Raw genomic sequence first — 18,505 nt, forward strand, 5'->3', positions numbered from 1 at the left:
TTTGTGAAAGTGGGTTAACGTGTGGGTAATGCAGAACTTGACATTGATACTTTACCGGGATGAATTCTAAATGAACAGTTGATACTGCACACCTACAGTAGCTGGGATCTCTGGGACTGAGAGATGCCTGTCTCTTCTGCTGTGCAAATAACTGAAACAATTCCAAGTGTTCCCATTTTGTTTGAAGCTCATTGTGCCATGAGTCAGTGTTGTATATTTTGCACAAAGGCATAGCATGGGACAACATAATTAACAAAGCAATACCAAGCCGATGAAGCGAACGCAAAATGGAAAAAACTGCAGTTCCTCAGATGGCCACTTGAGGTGGACTCCAATAGCGAGCCAGTCCTATAGCTAATTTTCCCATTCATGACAACTGTGCAGGGGTGAATTTTTATAAACCTCACCCGCTTCAATGCATAATTAAAGGCATGGCGTCTTTGAATGAAAGGTCAGTGCCATCTGTTGAGAAGTCACTACCACCACGACAACCATACATACCGTAACCTCAGAGTAGAGGCTTAGCCATAGCTGTTACTATTTCAGTTTTCAGTTCATGAAGGTAAACTGTAACATTTATGTCGCCTAAAAAAGTCTTGTTCAGCATTTGGTTGTACCAAAACAGCCTCTAAGGTAGGAGTGTCCAAACATTTTTGAATGGGGGCCAGATTAGATAATGTGAAAATACTTGCTTCTCGCATCATATAGGTTATCAAAAAACACACACACACACACACACACACACACACACACACACACACACAAATGAGACCGACACAACTGTTCAATAAAAAAAGTATTCAACTTTCCACCGCTCCTAAAAGTGGGCATCCCTTGCTGTAGACTTAACCCTTCTTTTCTGTCTGTCTACAAACTGTATGATAGTCCTGCCATCATTAGATGAACATAAAAAATGCAATGTCAACTTGCTTGCCAATATTGTGTGGCGGGCCACATATAGCATATTTTGAAAAAACAAGCCGAGAGCCATTTAAAATCGGCTCAAGAGCCACAATTGGCCCCCAGGCTGGAATTTGGACATACCTGCTCTAAGGAGTTGGATATTTAGTTTTCTGGTAAGTATTTTGTGTAATGGGTTTAGGCTAGGTGAAAATTAGCATTAGCACTATCACAGTTAATAGCTGTAAATGTATCCTGCTAACCAAGCTAGCAGCTAGGTTACAGTTATCTCCACCTTCTTGTCCAAATATAGTCACTTCCTGCTCCAAAAATCCAAGTGGGTGATGGCCAAAATGCCAAACACGAGGCTTTAAAACAGGAGTCTACAACTCAATGGGTGACGCCACAGCGACTATGTCAACTGTCTATGAGCAATGCACTAAATTATTTTTTCACTGTGGGTGTCCAATTTTATTCTACAGTACTCTCAAAATTAGAGACTTCAGGAAAACTTTTTTTTTGTAGCTTTGTAGAAGCATCAGACACATGGCAGGACTCAAACGCAGGAACACACACACACACTGCGTACTGACCTGAGTGACATGATCTTGTATGCATCAGGCAGGTAACACCGAGTGTTCTCCATCTGGGCGGGGTCCGAGTCGCAGATCTTGTCATCGGTGCGGCCGTAGTTGGCGCTCTCAATCATGATGACATCTGTGCCCGGGCAGCGCAGCTCGATGGGGTAGGACTCACAGGACAGCTCCCTCCGCACCACCGCCATGGGGATAGGGGCACGGCCATAGGCTGGACACACAAACACACACACACACACACACACACACACACACATAAAGATGTTTGATATAATGATACTGTAGCTGTCTCCTCTGCCTACTGAAATACGTACAAACTAGACTTATTTGTTGAGCTGTCTTTAAAATATGTTCACTGGAGGACTAAATTGTACAAGCACAGATTGTGTTCAACTAAGACTGCATTTGTACCCTTGTCATATAGACTAATTATCCACACTATATGAAAACAATAGCATCACAGAAGATTATTCATAAGGGCATGTCCACTGTCGCAAGTGAACCGACTTGGTAATTACTGTTTTGCAGTTAGCAGTTTTCGACATCACTCTAGATAGAGAGTAATTGCCTGGCAATTTCAACAGGCATTTAGTGCTGCAGAGATTATTCAAAGATGGCAATGCCTAATTATTCTCAGAAGTTGCAAATTTGATGCATACATCCACTCTCACTATAGTGAAAGAGGAAACATGTCATTAATTCCAATGAGACTGAAGCTAGTGATCTGTCCCAGATCCTTTTGCTGTTGCGTTGCTTCCTTGCTTGTTTAATGAGTAGAACTGATGAAGGCTCTTAGATGATGAAACATCTGCAAGACCAAACAGCAATCAAGCTGCCATTGACTAATTATGTCTGGATATCCTATAACCTGAATGTCTGGCAGTCTGCACAAAGGGAAACAGCAGCAGCTTTTGCACCACATTTCTCACCTGTGGTGCAGAGAGACACGGCATATGATGGGGCTTTTGATAGTCCCATCAAATTCCAAGACACCACACTGTGCAGCCAAAAAATACATATATATGAACAGAGCTGCATGGTATGAGGAAAATATGCGATATGCAATAACATTGTTGAATATTATGATAACAATATTACTTGAAAAAATGTTGTATTACTATAATTGAAACTTGAAATCATTTTGTTAATGGAAATTTGTGTAAATAGTCTCACCTTAGAAAATAACTAAAATAAAGGGGAGATCATTGTCCAATTTTTTTTTTTCAATATCGTAAGCAAATGTACACAGTATGATAACCATCCACCCATTTTCTAACTGCTTATCCTCTTGAGGGTCACGGAAAAAATGACGATCCTCCTCCTTGTAGTGCTTCGAATGGCATTTTTGACCCAGCCACCATGTTGAAAAAAGTTGAACCAAAACAAAGCACCGCCCACCGGCCAGAGCAAAACTTTCTCATTTTACAGCTAAACAGTACACTAAAATATGTCTCATCTGAGGTAAGAATTAGGAAATGCAGTAACAGATCTTGATACATATTTGATCAGTGCTGCCTAGTTTGTCTGAACACAGTTCCCGCATGGTGATTGCCAGCTGTGTTCGAGACTCCTCAGGTCTGATTGATTGTTTTTCTTCAGTGGATTTGGTGGATTAATGCAAATGCCACTACAAGACAGAGGAGGAACATCATTTTTTCACAGATCATCTGTCTTGCATACTACCGTGTGGACATAGAGACAGTTTCAGCAAATAGTGAAAAAGTTATTTTCACAAAAGTTACCAACTGTAGTTTTAAAGTGTAATAAGTCCTGCCTTGTTGCTGCTTTCAAATACTGCTAAAATACAACAATTCATTGAATTTATAAAAAAATGGAAGGACACTATTTCCAGAATTCTTTTATTTAACAAATTGGACATTGAACTAAGCAGAAAAGGCACCAATAAAAAATAACAAAAATAACACAAGGATGATAGTTCCATTTTAAAAAGCAGTTTTCTACTGATACTTTCTTTCAACTGACTCAAAAAAAAATTCCTGAATGAAATATCACAGTGCTTCCTGATGATTTTATTGCGGAAATTGACATTGCGATGATGAGAAAATGTGCAGCCTTTGACATAAATAAATAAAATGTGTGCTTCAAGAGAATATGAGCTTGCAGCTTTGCCTCTGCCTCACACTTCAGATGTTTTTCACAGCAGAGATTTTTTGCTTTATATCAGGAAATATTGATCTCATGTGGTCAGTCTGTTTTTCATTTTTTTGTATTTTTCCTGTATGTGGTACTTATTTTATTAGAGTATTTGTCCTAAGAACATGATCCTTTGCTATTTTTAATAGTATATTATTAATAAATTATTTAATTTATCTAACTAATTCAAAACAGAGGTTTGTATTACTTCTTGTTTTTTTTTAAACTGATGAATGTGTTAAAAGATATTGCTAGAAAAAAAAAAGAAATAAAATCCAGCCCGTCTTCTTTCTTCTCCTTCTTTTTTTCTTTTAAGTAATGACGCTCCACACCTTCTCTGTCAGCCTATCATCTCACTGCTCCTCATTTTAAATATGGTTCTTTCTCTGCCGTAGTTCTTTCTTGCTGCTGTCATGCGCACCCTCACCTCCCCATCACCACCTAGTCTTTCATTCATCAGCCTCATCGGCCTCAGCAGTCAGCAGCCTCAGAGTCATCAGCCACCACCACCATCGGTGTCTGGACTTTATGGAGGGATTTATCTTGCTGCCGCTCAGATGTCCCTCGATCACAAAATATCCCCCTAGTGTCCAAGCACCAAAGACTTCTGTTGAATCTTAATTTCCCTCATTGGCTTCTAATTTGAAAAATAATAAATTTAATCCTCTAAACAAGGGAGGTGGTGGTGGACAAACCCCCCTCCCAAAAACCTATCTTTCCAAAAAAAATTTAAAAAAATCTACAGATCTACTCAACCAACATTCTGGCATCCTGATATATCCTGCTGACAATTATATGCTCCAACAGCTGTCCCATAAAAAAGCCATTGTTACCCAAAATCTAAAAAATGCCACCTGCGCTGATTCTACATTCATAACGAAAGAATATGTCACACAAATGTGTCTTTTTTATGTATCCTTGCCTGTTCAATTGTGTGTTCATGAACACATTAGATACTAGATATATATAGTCTTATGATTAGACTAGGTGTGTGAGGCTGGATGTTTCCAGGGATTGTAGTTGTTGTGGTGTAGCTTGGATGTTGTTATTCTCTGTTCCTGAGAGCAGCGAGCCCTGGGAGCATCAGCCATCATCCCTTGATAGATAGCTTATCAGCTGAGGTGTTCACTTGTGTTGTTCGCTTTTGTCATCACCTCGCCCTACTGTAATTGTAATGTAGATTTTATTGTGTTTGATTTCACACGGCTTCATATTGTGCGTCATTGGCTACTTCTGCCCAAGGGCTTCATCTGAGAATGTTATTATCAGATATATCCGGCGCAATATACATAATATGCATTGTCCCAGTCGAATAAAGGAATATATTAAGTCTGTAGTTTGTGGCCACAGACGCGGTGATGGTGACTGCTTGTTGTTCTGTCACTTTTATTTTTACTTTAGTTGACACACACATGTGCATGTATGACCACACACGTTCAGTGAACGGACAACTACCTACACACAGACCTACAACATCCCTTAAAGTGAGGCACAGCACCACCTTCCTTGCTCACCCTGTCAGGATAACCATAGCAACCCTGTCCTCCCTCCCTTGGCTCTCTCATTGGCTGGAGGAGCGTCATGGTTACACGAATGCAGCAAAGAATCTGAATGAGCTCAATGACACTCTGCCCGGGCTCTACTTAATACTGCCCTTCACAACATCACGCAACAACACACACACACACACACACACACACACACACACACAAACGTGATGAGTGATGACATGTAGAGGAAGAAATCTGTGTGCTGCTGGTACCTGAGGGCACTACATTGATAATGGCAGGCGCTAGCTTAGAGATAAGACTGATATATAAGTGACATTTACCGAAAATGTCCTTTCTAATGAACACACACGCCTGCGCGCACACACACACACACACACACACACACTGCAGGCTATGATTAGACTTTAAGCACACATTCGGATAGGATGTGTGTCTCAGCGGTGGACGAGGATTTGAAGGACTTTTTTATGTGTGGGAGAGCCGAGTGCTTAGGGCAGTGGGTCATTATTGGGTTAATATGAGTGTTGGTTTATTAGTTTCTCAAAAGCGGCATCATGTCCGCCTTCGTGAGCACGAATGTAAATTTTGAAGAGCGGGTTAATTGAAGTGTGAGGGGATCAATACACCGTATTGTAAGGCAGCTGTCTAGACTGGCTTTGGATCAGATGTCTTACAGTGTTGCCTTACAGGCTCCCCGCTGGGCATAAAGAGAGCATTATGACACAAACACACACACTAGCACACACAATTCAAATAGGGGGTCTATCTGTATTCCAATTAAAAAGCTCCTCTGCCTTGATAAGCAGCAGTAAATGGTCTGACTGGAGTGCTGCGTCCTGTCCTGTCTGTCACCGCCTAATTCATCTATTTATATCAGCTGCCTATAAAACATGCACTGGTTTAACCTGCCTCACTCCACACATATTCTGTCGCCTTTTTTTTCATGCATTTTCATTTTTCATGTGCAGCAACTCTTGGTACAGACACATAATCCGCACATAAACTCTCGCACGCGCCAGCATTTAGCCCTTTGTCTTTGCACACATGCAATAACGTGTGTGAGCTGGCAAGTGCATGTTAATGTGCCTGTCATTAGTTGTGTAAGTGGTGACAGAAAGTTGGCAGCCGCAGACAGTACAGACAATCTTATTCAGACACTCTCATTGCCTCAGGGGGCTGAAACAAAAGGATATCGATTTTTACATTTGGGCCAAGAACAAGAGAGTGGCGAAAGAGGTGGATAGATGGAAAGAAGGAGAAGGAGAGGGTGAGAGGGACGAGGAGAGAGATTTAAAAGGTGATCTCTCACTTGAACTGCCAAAGCATTTGGCCGGTGCCGGTGTCTGCAATGTGGGTCTTGTGAGTTAAAACAAAAACACCACATTTTTTAAAGCGTGAAAATCTATTTTAAAGGATAAGGCTGGCGATATTCTTTGTTTTTCTTGCAGTCAATAAAAAAAAGCAATACTGTAGCCAAAACCTGATAGCTTTCCCTCTATGCTATAAAGCTCCATTGTTGTTCAAAATCTATTTATGTTCAGTATATAAAGACCCCCGCTCACCAAATGAAGGCTTGCTGGACTCGATGTATGATAGGAAAACCACCCACAACTTCAAGTCTGTGCAGTTTTATTGAGGCAACCTTTTGGTTAAGGACGCCCTTCCCTTGGGACTATAAAAAAAAAAGATCCAGACTGAAAAGTTTCCTCAACAAATGAATATTGCTCGGATCAGAGTGTGCAGATGTTTCTCCTATTATCGTCCAGAAAACTATTAAAAACACATAATAGAGGTACACCGTTGCTTCGGTTGACATGTTTCATTATTAAGATGGAAATGTTCTTTACTTTGCGATGTATTACTCCACTGCTAAAAAATAGTCCCCAACAAATGCACCATTTACTCCTGTTTGAGTAGCATTTCTAAAAACTGCAGCGCCCAGCTGCTTTAAGGATTTACTCTCATTAAAAACATGTTTGTTTTTAGTAGGAATAAACAGCTTTGGGGCTGAGTGCCACAAACAGGGACAGAAAGTATTGAGAAATGGACTAATATGTTGTCTGTCTTTTCATGGTATTTGTTGACCATAAAAATATAGAATGACAACAGCCTGGACATTTTCCATTAAGAATTACCTACTTATTTCCACAGTTCTCTGTAGATTTTTCACATTGGGTTGGGCCAGGTCAAAAGCATCATGACTCTGGGTGCAGAGGATGCTGTACCAAGACAACAGTGCTTTTTGCCCTTGCATATGGTTCATTCCCACCTCAACTATGTTGGAGATGTCTAACAGTTTTACACAAAGTTTTGAATCTATGGCTTTCTTTTCCAATTTGAAATCCTTATCCCTTTGAGATATTCAAGCCAGCCTTCAGAAAACTTGTATTTACTCATTGTGGCTGTTCAGTCCAAAATTCAACATGGGAAAGTTGGACAACATTCCACTGTCAGACTGTGCCCAGATAAAGAGTAAACAAACCAGTGCTACCTTCAGCTGTATTATTTCCCCTTAACATATTGAATAAGTAATAATGTATTATTGTTTCCCACATATTTTTCAGTAGTCATAGTTTAATCACCGTGTTCATGGAAACAACGATGATCGCAATTATAAAGGTATGGTTTCCTTACCCAGCAGTGTAGTCTGTGTACTTGTTTGATAATTACAACACTGCATATCTCATAAATGTTCAGACAATCTATATTTGGTTATTTGTAATGCTATATATTTATACAATTCAAAGATATTGCTGCATTTTCTTTCTGCATTTTCAAACTAATTTTGTCATGGAAGTCCAGATTTGGTTCAGTCATAAAGCATTTGGAGCATAGCTGTTTTGCAGGCTATGAAAAACAGGTAAAGATGCAGTTCTGTGTACTTCTTGCCTTGCTTTCACATCAAACTTGCACTCTCTCACAAAATGTGGTCAACATTTTGGCTGCACTAGTTACCTGCTCCAAACACTGAAAAATGCTCTGACTGTATGAGCAATTTATTTTTATTTTAAATCTGAATGTTATATTGTAGGGGCAGGCGGCAAGGTGCAGTGGTGGTTAGCATTGTCGCCTCACAGCAAGAGGACTCCTGGTTCAATCCCGGGTGCGGAAGCCCTTCTGTGCGGAGTTTGCATGTTCTCCCTGTATCAGCGTGGGCTTTCTTCAGGTACTCCGGCTTCCTCCCACACGTTGGGGATAGGTTAATTGATGACTGTAAAAATTGTTCATAGGTGTGAATGGTTGTCTGTCTCTAGGTGTTAGCCCTGCGATAGTCTGGCATAGGGTGTACCCCGCCTCTCGCCCCATGTCAGCTGGGACAGGCGACCCCCAAGAGGATAAGCAGTTAGAAAATGGATGGATGTTATATTGTAGAAAAGAGAACTGTGACAGTAGTGTAGAAATACAATTATTTTTCTATGCTCTTTTTTTCCATACTTTTCCAACCTGGAAATTACTAAAATCGAATTCCATACTCTTTCATACTCCGTAGGAACCCCGCCATAAACAGCACAGCACACTATTTGTCTGTTCCTGAGACTGTTCATGTGGAAGTGTTTTAAAATGTTACGATTTTAGCAAAAATGCTTGGGTACTGAGCATACAACTAGATAAAGGAGACATTGATTTTACCACATACAGGCATTTTCACTAAAAAAATAAACCTTAGTAATGGAGTCTGGCTGGAAAGTTTCACTTTCAGTTCAGCATGCATGTGTTTTACTGAGCATACCACTGGATAAATTAGACATGGATTACACTGCACAAATTGTGTAAGAGTTTGTATATGGGTGTTTTGCTATAGTTTTGCTGTTGTTAAGCATGGACCCCAATGACTTCAATATATCAAGAATGTTCACATTATTTTTATTCTTCGTTTACGGTGGAGGCATGTGACAAAAACAAAGTTTTCTTCCTGAATTCAAAGTAACAGGGGGTGAATAACTGACATGCAAAGGATCATTCTTGGGCTGCAGTATTCCTTTAATACTGTGAATTGTCTATAGTTTGTATGAGGTCTTCTGCAGCGACGTTCGCATTTTCACAGCATTTTTTCCTGCGGCAACATGATCAACAAGTCCATCCCATCAGGGTAAACAGTGTCCGTGCCAGAAATATACTCTAAACCCCAGAAAAAATACATTTTCTGTGATTTTTGTTCAAAAAAAAATCCATGCTTTCCTATTCTCCTTTATTTGTCTTCACATAACCCTGAAATAATGACAAGACACGGCTCGGTGGAAAAGATGGAGTGCTTGCTGCTGTGTGTCCTCAAGCTAAACTGTCTTTGTTTCAACTAATCCTTGCTAAGTATAAACAGCGTGATTTGCATATGTCGACTTATTCTTTAGACACTGATGCAAATACCTTTGACTGAAACTCATCTCTTGGTGTTAAAGCAAAGCCCTTGGTGTTTGTGTGTCTAAGTGGCTGCCTTTGAGCACTTCCTGTGTGTGCTGGAGTGTGTTTATGCACGTGTGTGTATGTGTGTGTGTGTGTGTTTGTTTTTAAGGAGGATCTGTATCCCTGTGGATGTACAGTATTGCAGCGTTTAAAGTATATCTTGTGCATATGCATGTCAGCAGGCAGTACATAACTGAGTATGTGCGTGTGTGTATGAGTGTGTGTTGTATGCATCCGCACGTGTGTTGCAGTTTTTCCTCACAACAGTGTGATTGACAGCAGCCATTAATAGGATTAAGTCCAAGTGGGCCAGAGCTCCCTGTAGGAGTCTTCAAAGCCCACCGTCACAGGGGAGAGGAGGAAACATACAGACAGCCTACTGGGGCTGCATCTGTACTGAGCGCGCATGTTTGTTTGTGTGTGTGTGTGTCTTTGTGCAGTGTGAATGTGTGTGTGAGAGGCAACTTAGCAGAGCTAGAGAAAGATATAAATGTGTACTGTAATAAGATAGAGGATATGTGTAAATGAGCCGGAGTTAGTGAGTTAAGTGTTTCCTTGGGTTTGCAGCTGCAGTGTTTCTAGCAAGTGCTTGGGTGTGTGGGGGTGAATGAGGAGTCCAAGCTGTGCGATCATTACTTCAATTTGTGGTTGCGGGCCTATAAAGTAAATCTGAACATGTGGAACGTAAACTTATTGTACATCACCACATGTAAAAATGTACTTCTAAGTGGATTCATGCCTGCTAGCGTGTACACACTCATCCAAAGTTAACAGAAAAAGAAAGGCAACTTGTTGGAATAGCGCTGCAACAAACACCATCTCTTTTTAAATAAAAACTCACACAGTAAGCCTTTATCTCAGCACACATCTGAACTTGTCATAGTAGGAAAAGCACAGATGTTACTAATGACATTAAAGATGGCTCTGTTCTGATCAAGCGTCCCAGTAAGCCATGACAGCCTGACAGTGAGCCAGCACAAACAATACCAGGACCCTGAAACTGAATCAGATAAATGGATTTCAGCCAACATTAATTCTATTATTTACACCTGGTTTTTTCCTACTGCGACATGTCAAAAATCCTTCCATGAAGGATGGGGTGAGTCCCATGCAACTTCATTGTGAGCACCTGACTGTTGCATGCACTTTCTGGAGCTAACATTAAGCTATGTGTTGATGGTCAGTAGCTACTTGGCTACAGGTGAAACCACAGTGTCTCATCGTCTGTTACTGCATGAGTGAGAAGATGAGTTACAACTTTGGACTTGCAATGTAATTACTTTTCCATTGATTGATATGTAATGAGCAATTGATTGCATTTTCTCAAGGAACTTGCCCACACTTGTTACTAACATTTTGTCCACTCTATACAGAGAACATAAATATTAGCAACACTGTACAACATGTGACCTGCTCCATCATTTTCAGTCACATTCACCCTGAAAACGGATTTTCATTTTAGAGTTTTCATCACAGTACATATTAATGACAGATTTTGACAAAAAAAAAAAAAAAAAAAAAGCCTTCAAAGTTTGCAGTACGGTGGCTGCAAAGATACATGACAGAGCTCACTGGTATTCCAAACTGGAAGCACATGTTGTAATCTAAGGGTTGTCCTAGGGTAAAACTAATACACAGAAAAGCTCAGGGTAGCCAACAAGTAGACTTGCACTGATTTATCGCCAGTGCTCGGAATTGGGTTGGTTTTCACGTGATCGGCCATGACCTGCGACTGACCAGTCAGTCTAAAATATGCCGATTTAAAACGCCGGTCAAATTCCCGCCGCGCCGATTGACATCGCGTAATATCAGCAGCACGCACACACACGCACAAGTGCAGCTCAGGCTTGAGCGATGTGAGGAAGGAGACCTCAGGGACACACTGGTTTGGGTAGGATAACTATGAAGTAAATGATTCTGGCCAGAGAATCAGGGTCAAGAGGATACTTTAATTTTCAATGCAGGAGGTTCACAAGTGTAGCGTGTGTGTGTGTGTGTGTGTGTGTGTGTGTGTGTGTGTTTCTGAAATAAACAAAAGGAAAAATAGCTTTACACTCAGTTCTTACAAATATGCATATACAATCTGTAAACACGGCTTCTCACCGTAATCATTAGTGCACACACATAAAAAGAGAGAAGGTGTAAGTTGTTAATTGTCTGTGTTAAACTTAACGGAGTGGAGCTCTCGCTGCCGCACGGTGCCGCTTGAAACTGACTAGGCGCATGTCTGCGTGCCAAAGATGCACGTGTCTGCGTCTGTGTGCTTACCGACGGGAGCATTCTCATGGGAGCGGCAGCCTGTTCAAATGTGTACCAAATATGAATGTTCCATGGCAGCCTGTTCTCGTTGTTAAAATAAGAATGTCCATAACACTGCATTTTGTAGATGTAAAGCCCTGTGTGAATTTTATGTTTTTTCCTGTTAAAATGTTCTAATAAAGGAGAGAGAGAAAATATTGCAATATCTTGTGTGCTGTAAAGTGGTTTGAAAAAAATTAAATCGGAATTGGTCAAAATCGGAATTGGCCATCCAAACACTCTGCAAATCGGAAATAGGTATTGGCCAAAAAAATTGTAATTGGTGCAAGTCTACCAACAAGGTAATGAAAAGAAGCATACCTGACAACATGGTGCAGGAAGATGAGAGAATGTTGTTTATGTTGGTAAAACTACGGTCCATTTGACGAACGAAGTTAGCCAGCTGTTACCACTGACTTTACATAATAATATTCTTAATTTGGATTACTTTTAATGAAAAATCATTTTGAATATTTTGATTGATGGACCCTTAGGGACTAAGGGAATATATAATCCAGAAATGGACACATATTCGGATTTCCTGGCCGCTTCAAAGGTACGGAGTCACTCTAAATCTTAATGAATTATACTTTGATGCTCATGGTTTTTTTAAAATGAACTGAACAATTGAATTATGGAGACTCTAACCAAGCTAACAACATGTTAAATGTCCACATTGACATTTTTAACATTTATATTTTGATGTGTGATGCCAAGCCACTTAGAACTAACATTAGCTTAAGTGGTGGCAACCCGGTGGGTTTTAATATTCTAGAGCCAAGACTTTGTTTATGTAATATCAGACAAAATACCACTGTTCTGGACCCAGCCTCATTACTATAACGTTAAGCCTTTATTTCTAATTTCAGGGATACAAAGAGGGAGGGAGGGAGAGCGGCAATGAACAGGACCAAAGTGCAGTTGACAAGAGTTCACTGCTAGCTTTATATCATGCCTTTATGGGTTAAAAACATTTAATTATTGTGTGAATTTAGCAATAGGAGTTTTGTATTCTGAAAGCCGAGACTTTGTTTAGTTAAAATCAATCAAAACTCCAAAATGACCAAATATCAGGATATTAACATAAATCCATGTTTATCTAGAAACGATTTTGATAGAGCAGGCCACATATATCACAGTCCAGCAAAACAGCAGCCTCTGTGACACAGCGTCAAAAACACTGTCCTGGGTGTAAATGTATGTTTACTCCTGCACTGTGTGTGGTCTTGTTTCTTACCAATGGCAATGGGAGCAAACAAGGTCGAGACGAAGAGCAGGCATCTGGTCCACATGACGTTTGAGGTTGACCTGGAAGTAAATATGGAGGTACTTCCTGCTGAGCCCAGACGGTCTTGTGGTGAGCTGTTTTTCTCACAGCTCAGTGTTCGTGACACCATACAGGCCTGCAAAATTGACACACAGAGAGGATTTGTTCACTTGGATGCTGAATCTAAATAAGTCAAGATGCCTTATCTCTGTGTACTGGACATTTACACACCTGTGCACGTGCCTATGCACTCTGTAGAACACACACTATTTATATCTCCTAGCTGCTGATGCAAGTATCATCAGCCACCATTAGACCTCTAATTATTCCATTTGCTTTTACACTGTGAATGAATTTTCACAATTTCAAAGAAATTGCACACATTTATTAAGTTTATCCAGCACTTTCAGCAGAGAAGCAACAGCAGCATTTGTGTCTGTAAAAATCATCTTTTAAACAACAAATCAGCTTCCTGATTGTTACAGATAAATGACTTAAACAAAAAACAATTATTACAAAGTTTACGCAGCAAAGGAAAATATCTCCCAGACATCCTGTTACTCTATTTACTCATGGCAGATTGATGCTTTAACAAACAGCACTTTACTAAGGTCAATGCAGCTTCCTGCAGCCATGTCACAGTAGACTAGACAGTAATCAATAATTATCTTAAACGGTGCTGAGAGAAATACAGAGAGCATGGAATGATTAAGAAGCGTAAACGGTTGTTGTTATAATAACAACACCAGCCCAACAAAATATGAACCAACATTATGGAATATGTAGAGTATCAGGAAATGTAAAATTAGAATGGTGGACAGAGCCTTCCTATCGAGACTATTTATAAGTGTACTATCTATAGACATGTCAATCAATGATAAGTATGAGATGAGGTCAATAATCGTCAAGCTGATCCCTTAATTATGCATGTGTGCACACTGCTAGATGGCAAACAATGTGCTTTACGTAACTCACAATAGCTGAGGACCTATTTCTGTTTCCACAGGCATTTGTTTGTGATACAGCCAAGTAGTTCATCCATCATGATTTGTTCTTAAATCATGTTTTAAAGTATCAGATAATCTCCAGGCTGTTCTCATGCTCTATTCGTACATAGACCTGTGAAAAGTAATGCACCGCTATTGGTATACATCCCAGGAAATCATGAGCCAGTAATTTGTATATAACCCATGTGATTGGAAAGGCTGCAATCATGTGACCAATGTTCCAGAGGTAGTAAAGAAGGAAGTAGTCCCTGCAGTGGTGTAGTGGAGGGTACACAGGTACACGGGATATACCCACCTCTTTTTCTGGCTGTTTACAGTATAACCACTGATCAGCCAAAAAGCCATTGGAATACATAGGAGAGTATACCCACGTCCTTCCTGCTAACCTACCCATCTATGTCGTGGTACACCCACTTTTTCAACCAGCAGGCAGGTTGGGTTGGTAAACTGGTGTTTAGAACCATGTGACATACATGAACTTTGAGTCATTTTAAGGTAGACTACGTCGTCACCATGGTTCCTTTCCTAAACCTAAAGACACCTAACCATGTTTCTTTTCCTAACCCTAACTTAGGTAACTTTACTTGCCGAAACCAAACCTATATAACTTTATGTCAAGTACATAACTCATGGGGCGCAAGTTCCATAGATATCATACAAACAGTTGTATCAGCATATGTTGTTATCTCACATTATGCTGTAACTGTTTCTAAAGGAATCAAGAGCTGTTCTGATTTTTGTAGCATTTACAGCTCCAGTACAACTGAGATGATACTGAATATGAAACACTGACAAGAACAGAAAAATTTGTATAAATGTATAAATGCATATTTCACAAGACAACAGACCATATGCTGAATAATCTGTGAGCAACAAATCTGTGAAGGAAATTAAAGCTAAATGCTAAATGTTGACCTTGTAGGGGAAAAAAATAGAAAAATGTTTGCATAATGATGACACTGTCTGTATTAGGTTTCACTTCACTTGGAATTCCGCATCAGCATCAAAGTGTGAAATGTATTGATGTTCCAATCTAATTGTTCATTTCATGGTCTATCAGCGATAAACAATTAATAAGCGGATGGTCTGTGAGATTAGTTATAGCAGTGACACACTGGTCTCCTCCTTTTTTGTAGACTGATTAAGCTGACCAGCATTGTTTAATCACTCGCTCACTCATCCAATCGATCAACCGACAGTGAACTCAATCAATTTCTTTTTGCTCTCCCAAATTCACTTTTTAACTATGACAAACAAGAATGTTTACCCATTTTTCTGTGTGACTCCAAGTTGTGTGTTTGTATCATATGTTTGACGTCTACAGAGGGGTCATTGCACATTTAGTCATTATGCAATCGTCCTAGTTGATGTCGAATAAACAGTGTTTTTCATGTGAGTAGTTCAAAGGTAACAGCAGTCGTGTTTTGTGCCTAAATGTTCACTGTTCTCAAGGGAACGTAAACCCAGCTCCAAATAAACAGGCATGTAGTGTTTGTGTGCATGTGTGTGTGTGTGTGTGTGTGTGTGTGTGTGTGTGTGTGTGTGTGTGTCAGACTGAAAGAGAGCGAGAGAGACTGCAGATATTTGCAACAGCCGGGGACAGATGGAGTAAAGCTGACAGCCAGAGCCACGGGAAATACATCATGTGTAACAGAGACTATTGATCAGTGTGACCATATCATTTTGGCCCAGCAGAGACTAAGACAATAGCCAGCTATCTCCATCATGCCATGTTGTGAAGGCAAATAGCTGCTTTGGTACAGTCTCTCCCTTGGATATTTTTGGAAATCTACAACTACTGCTATAAGAATATCAGATTTTTTTTTTCATTATTTATAGAAACTGTCAAAATGACACAGACCTTCCCGTAACCACCGGAGACATACAAGATATGTTTAATGCATCCTCTGAACATCTCCAATGACAAAAAGCCTCATGCTGCAGACAGGACAGATAGACAGATATACCCAGAGGCATATGTACGCTGTAGAATGTGAATATCAGGGAACAGACTCATATCAGAGACAAACAGTATGATAAGAGCTGTGTAGTCATCTGGGGGTTTATTGAATCTGTTCTTTTTAGGATGTCAAAATAAATCAATGAAATTGAAAATCTACTTAAAATTATTGTGATAAAAAAGGCTCAAAATTAATTGGAGTAAAGTCGGAGCGCTTGTAGGAGACAATCCTTCCGGCATAAAATAGTCAAATACAATTTTATCCGCTCAGTTCATTTTCATTTTCCAGACTTTTAGTTCTTAATAGTGTAAAATATATTTGTATTAAGCAGGGTGGCAACTAATGATTAGTTTTTATTGTTGATTAATCTGTTGAATATTTTCTTGATTTATTGATTAGTTGTTTGGTCTTAAAATGTCAGGAAATAGTAAAAAATGTCTTGTTTTGTCCACAACCCAAAGACACAAGGACAACTAGGCTATCTGAAGAACAATGAATCGCCTCACGTTAATACAGACACATAACACATTAAGACATTATTGTAATGTTAACTGTACAGGTATTAGTCTATGTACTTCAGATAATTAGTAACATTAACAGTAAAATAAGAAACCAAAGTATATTCATATGTGACTCCTTAACTCTCTACTGACCTAATTTTTAACAAGCCCATACTGCATCAACATAATCATGTTCCTTGTTCAGCCACCCCATTAAACATTTTTTGATGGCGCCACTGCCCAAAGATCTTCAGTCATAGCCTCCTGTGACCCAGCGATTCACATTTTCCTCTGTGGTGGACCTGACAGTAAGGCCTTTATTTTAAACACCATGCATGCAGTCTATTTAAGTCCTGATGTACTGTGAAACATCCTGGACCCTCTAGTGATATAACACACATGAGGCTGTGACCAACAAACTATCCTCTGTCTTTTCAAAAAGGATGGAATTGCAAAAACACACAGCATGGCATTTAGGGACAGTGATCAAATTTTCAAAGATATATTGTTTCTGTTTTTCATAAGGATGTTGTTTTTTTTATTATTAGAGTCTTAGCAATATTATATTAAGATTTTAGAAGTCTATGTTAAATTTAAGCCTTTCAAAATACACATTTTAACCCATGTCCTATGTAAGGGGCAGTGGGACATGCTTCTTTTCATTTTCATTCCCCAAACTTCAGGAAACAGGAAAAACCCCAGAGCCAGGCGCTAGAGCAGGATGTTAATGCTCAAAAGAGGACATATCATCTGACGAGGAGCCTGGGGGAAAAAATAGAGACAGCCATGCAGCACCCATTTTGGATTAGAAGTGACATATAAACTAGGGTTTTGAAGTTTTGGTTAGTCAACACAGATTCAAAGAAGGGTAAACAGATTATTTTTCTTGTGCACACGCACACACACATACGCACTATGTATAATCACTTAAAAGCATGCACAATACCTTCAACATTAGTGAATTTAATCATATTATTTAAATGTACTTTACTGGAATGTCCTGCGGATAAGATTGACCTAATGTTCACAATAAGGGACACGTTTTAAACGTTGATTAAAAAACATGTTTTAAAAATCGTTGTGATATCTGACATCCCAAATACTTTAATCTTGTAAAAGAAAATCTAAATATTCCGACTGTTTTTTTTCTCCCCGGTCTTAAGAGGATAAAAGAGTAAAAGGACCAGAAAATATTCACATTTGAGAGGATGGAATCAAAGAATTTGGACTTTTATTTTAATTAAAAACATACTCAAACTCATCATCAAATTATTTGGCAAGTCATTTATTAGTGAAACCTAATCCATTAATTACTGCAGCGCTAGTATCAAATGGAAGCTAATTCTTTTGGTTCATGCTCGAAATACAACCTCTGATTTACTGACACACGTCTCTACAACCCCATTTGTCTGTAAAGGACTGAACTCCGCTGAGAGGAGGAAACACATTTTATCTACCATTTCTTCTCATGAGTTTAACAATCTAACAACGCTGACCTGTGGATTGTGAGAAACGCCATGGAAATGCTGTGCATCTTCAAAATCTGAAGTTTCTCATATTTGTACGTGACCTCTATTTAACCAGGCTGGTCCCTTGATATCAAAATCTATTTTTCAATAAAGTGCTGGTCAGAAAGGCAGCATAGTTTTGTTCCGCAAACCAAAACACAACCAACAGAAGGAAGAAAAGTAAAAAAAAAAAAGAGTAAGAGTAAGGTCTTAATCCCACGATTCAAAACTGCCAGTTTGGATCACCTCGGGCTTTCTATCAAACCCTCTTCAAAATAACCTTGCATGCTGCACTCACAAACATATTCCATTTTCTCCATATCAGCTGCTGTAACTGATTCCATGGAGGGTGATTTCATATCTGCTAACAGTTTCTGACAAATTTGTAATGGCACCAAACTG

At 39.5% G+C, this 18,505-nt stretch overlaps 1 protein-coding gene across 11 annotated transcripts in view; it reads right to left on the reverse strand.

Moving 5' to 3' along the window:
- adgrl3.1 (adhesion G protein-coupled receptor L3.1) overlaps positions 1-18,505 on the reverse strand; it is a 172,218-nt gene that overhangs the window by 118,678 nt on the left and 35,035 nt on the right. For all 11 annotated transcript variants that reach the window (XM_033624981.2, XM_033624987.2, XM_033624988.2 and 8 more), the window contains exons 3-4: positions 13,098-13,263; positions 1,494-1,707 (exon numbers count right to left, since the gene is read on the reverse strand). In XM_033624981.2, the coding sequence (XP_033480872.2) occupies positions 1,494-1,707; positions 13,098-13,257 (374 nt within the window). In that variant the 5' untranslated portion in view covers positions 13,258-13,263. The remainder of the gene's footprint in view (positions 1-1,493; positions 1,708-13,097; positions 13,264-18,505) is intronic.

The sequence above is a fragment of the Epinephelus lanceolatus genome, chromosome 3, assembly GCF_041903045.1.
Source record: "Epinephelus lanceolatus isolate andai-2023 chromosome 3, ASM4190304v1, whole genome shotgun sequence".
In the NCBI taxonomy this organism is placed as follows: domain Eukaryota; kingdom Metazoa; phylum Chordata; class Actinopteri; order Perciformes; family Serranidae; genus Epinephelus; species Epinephelus lanceolatus.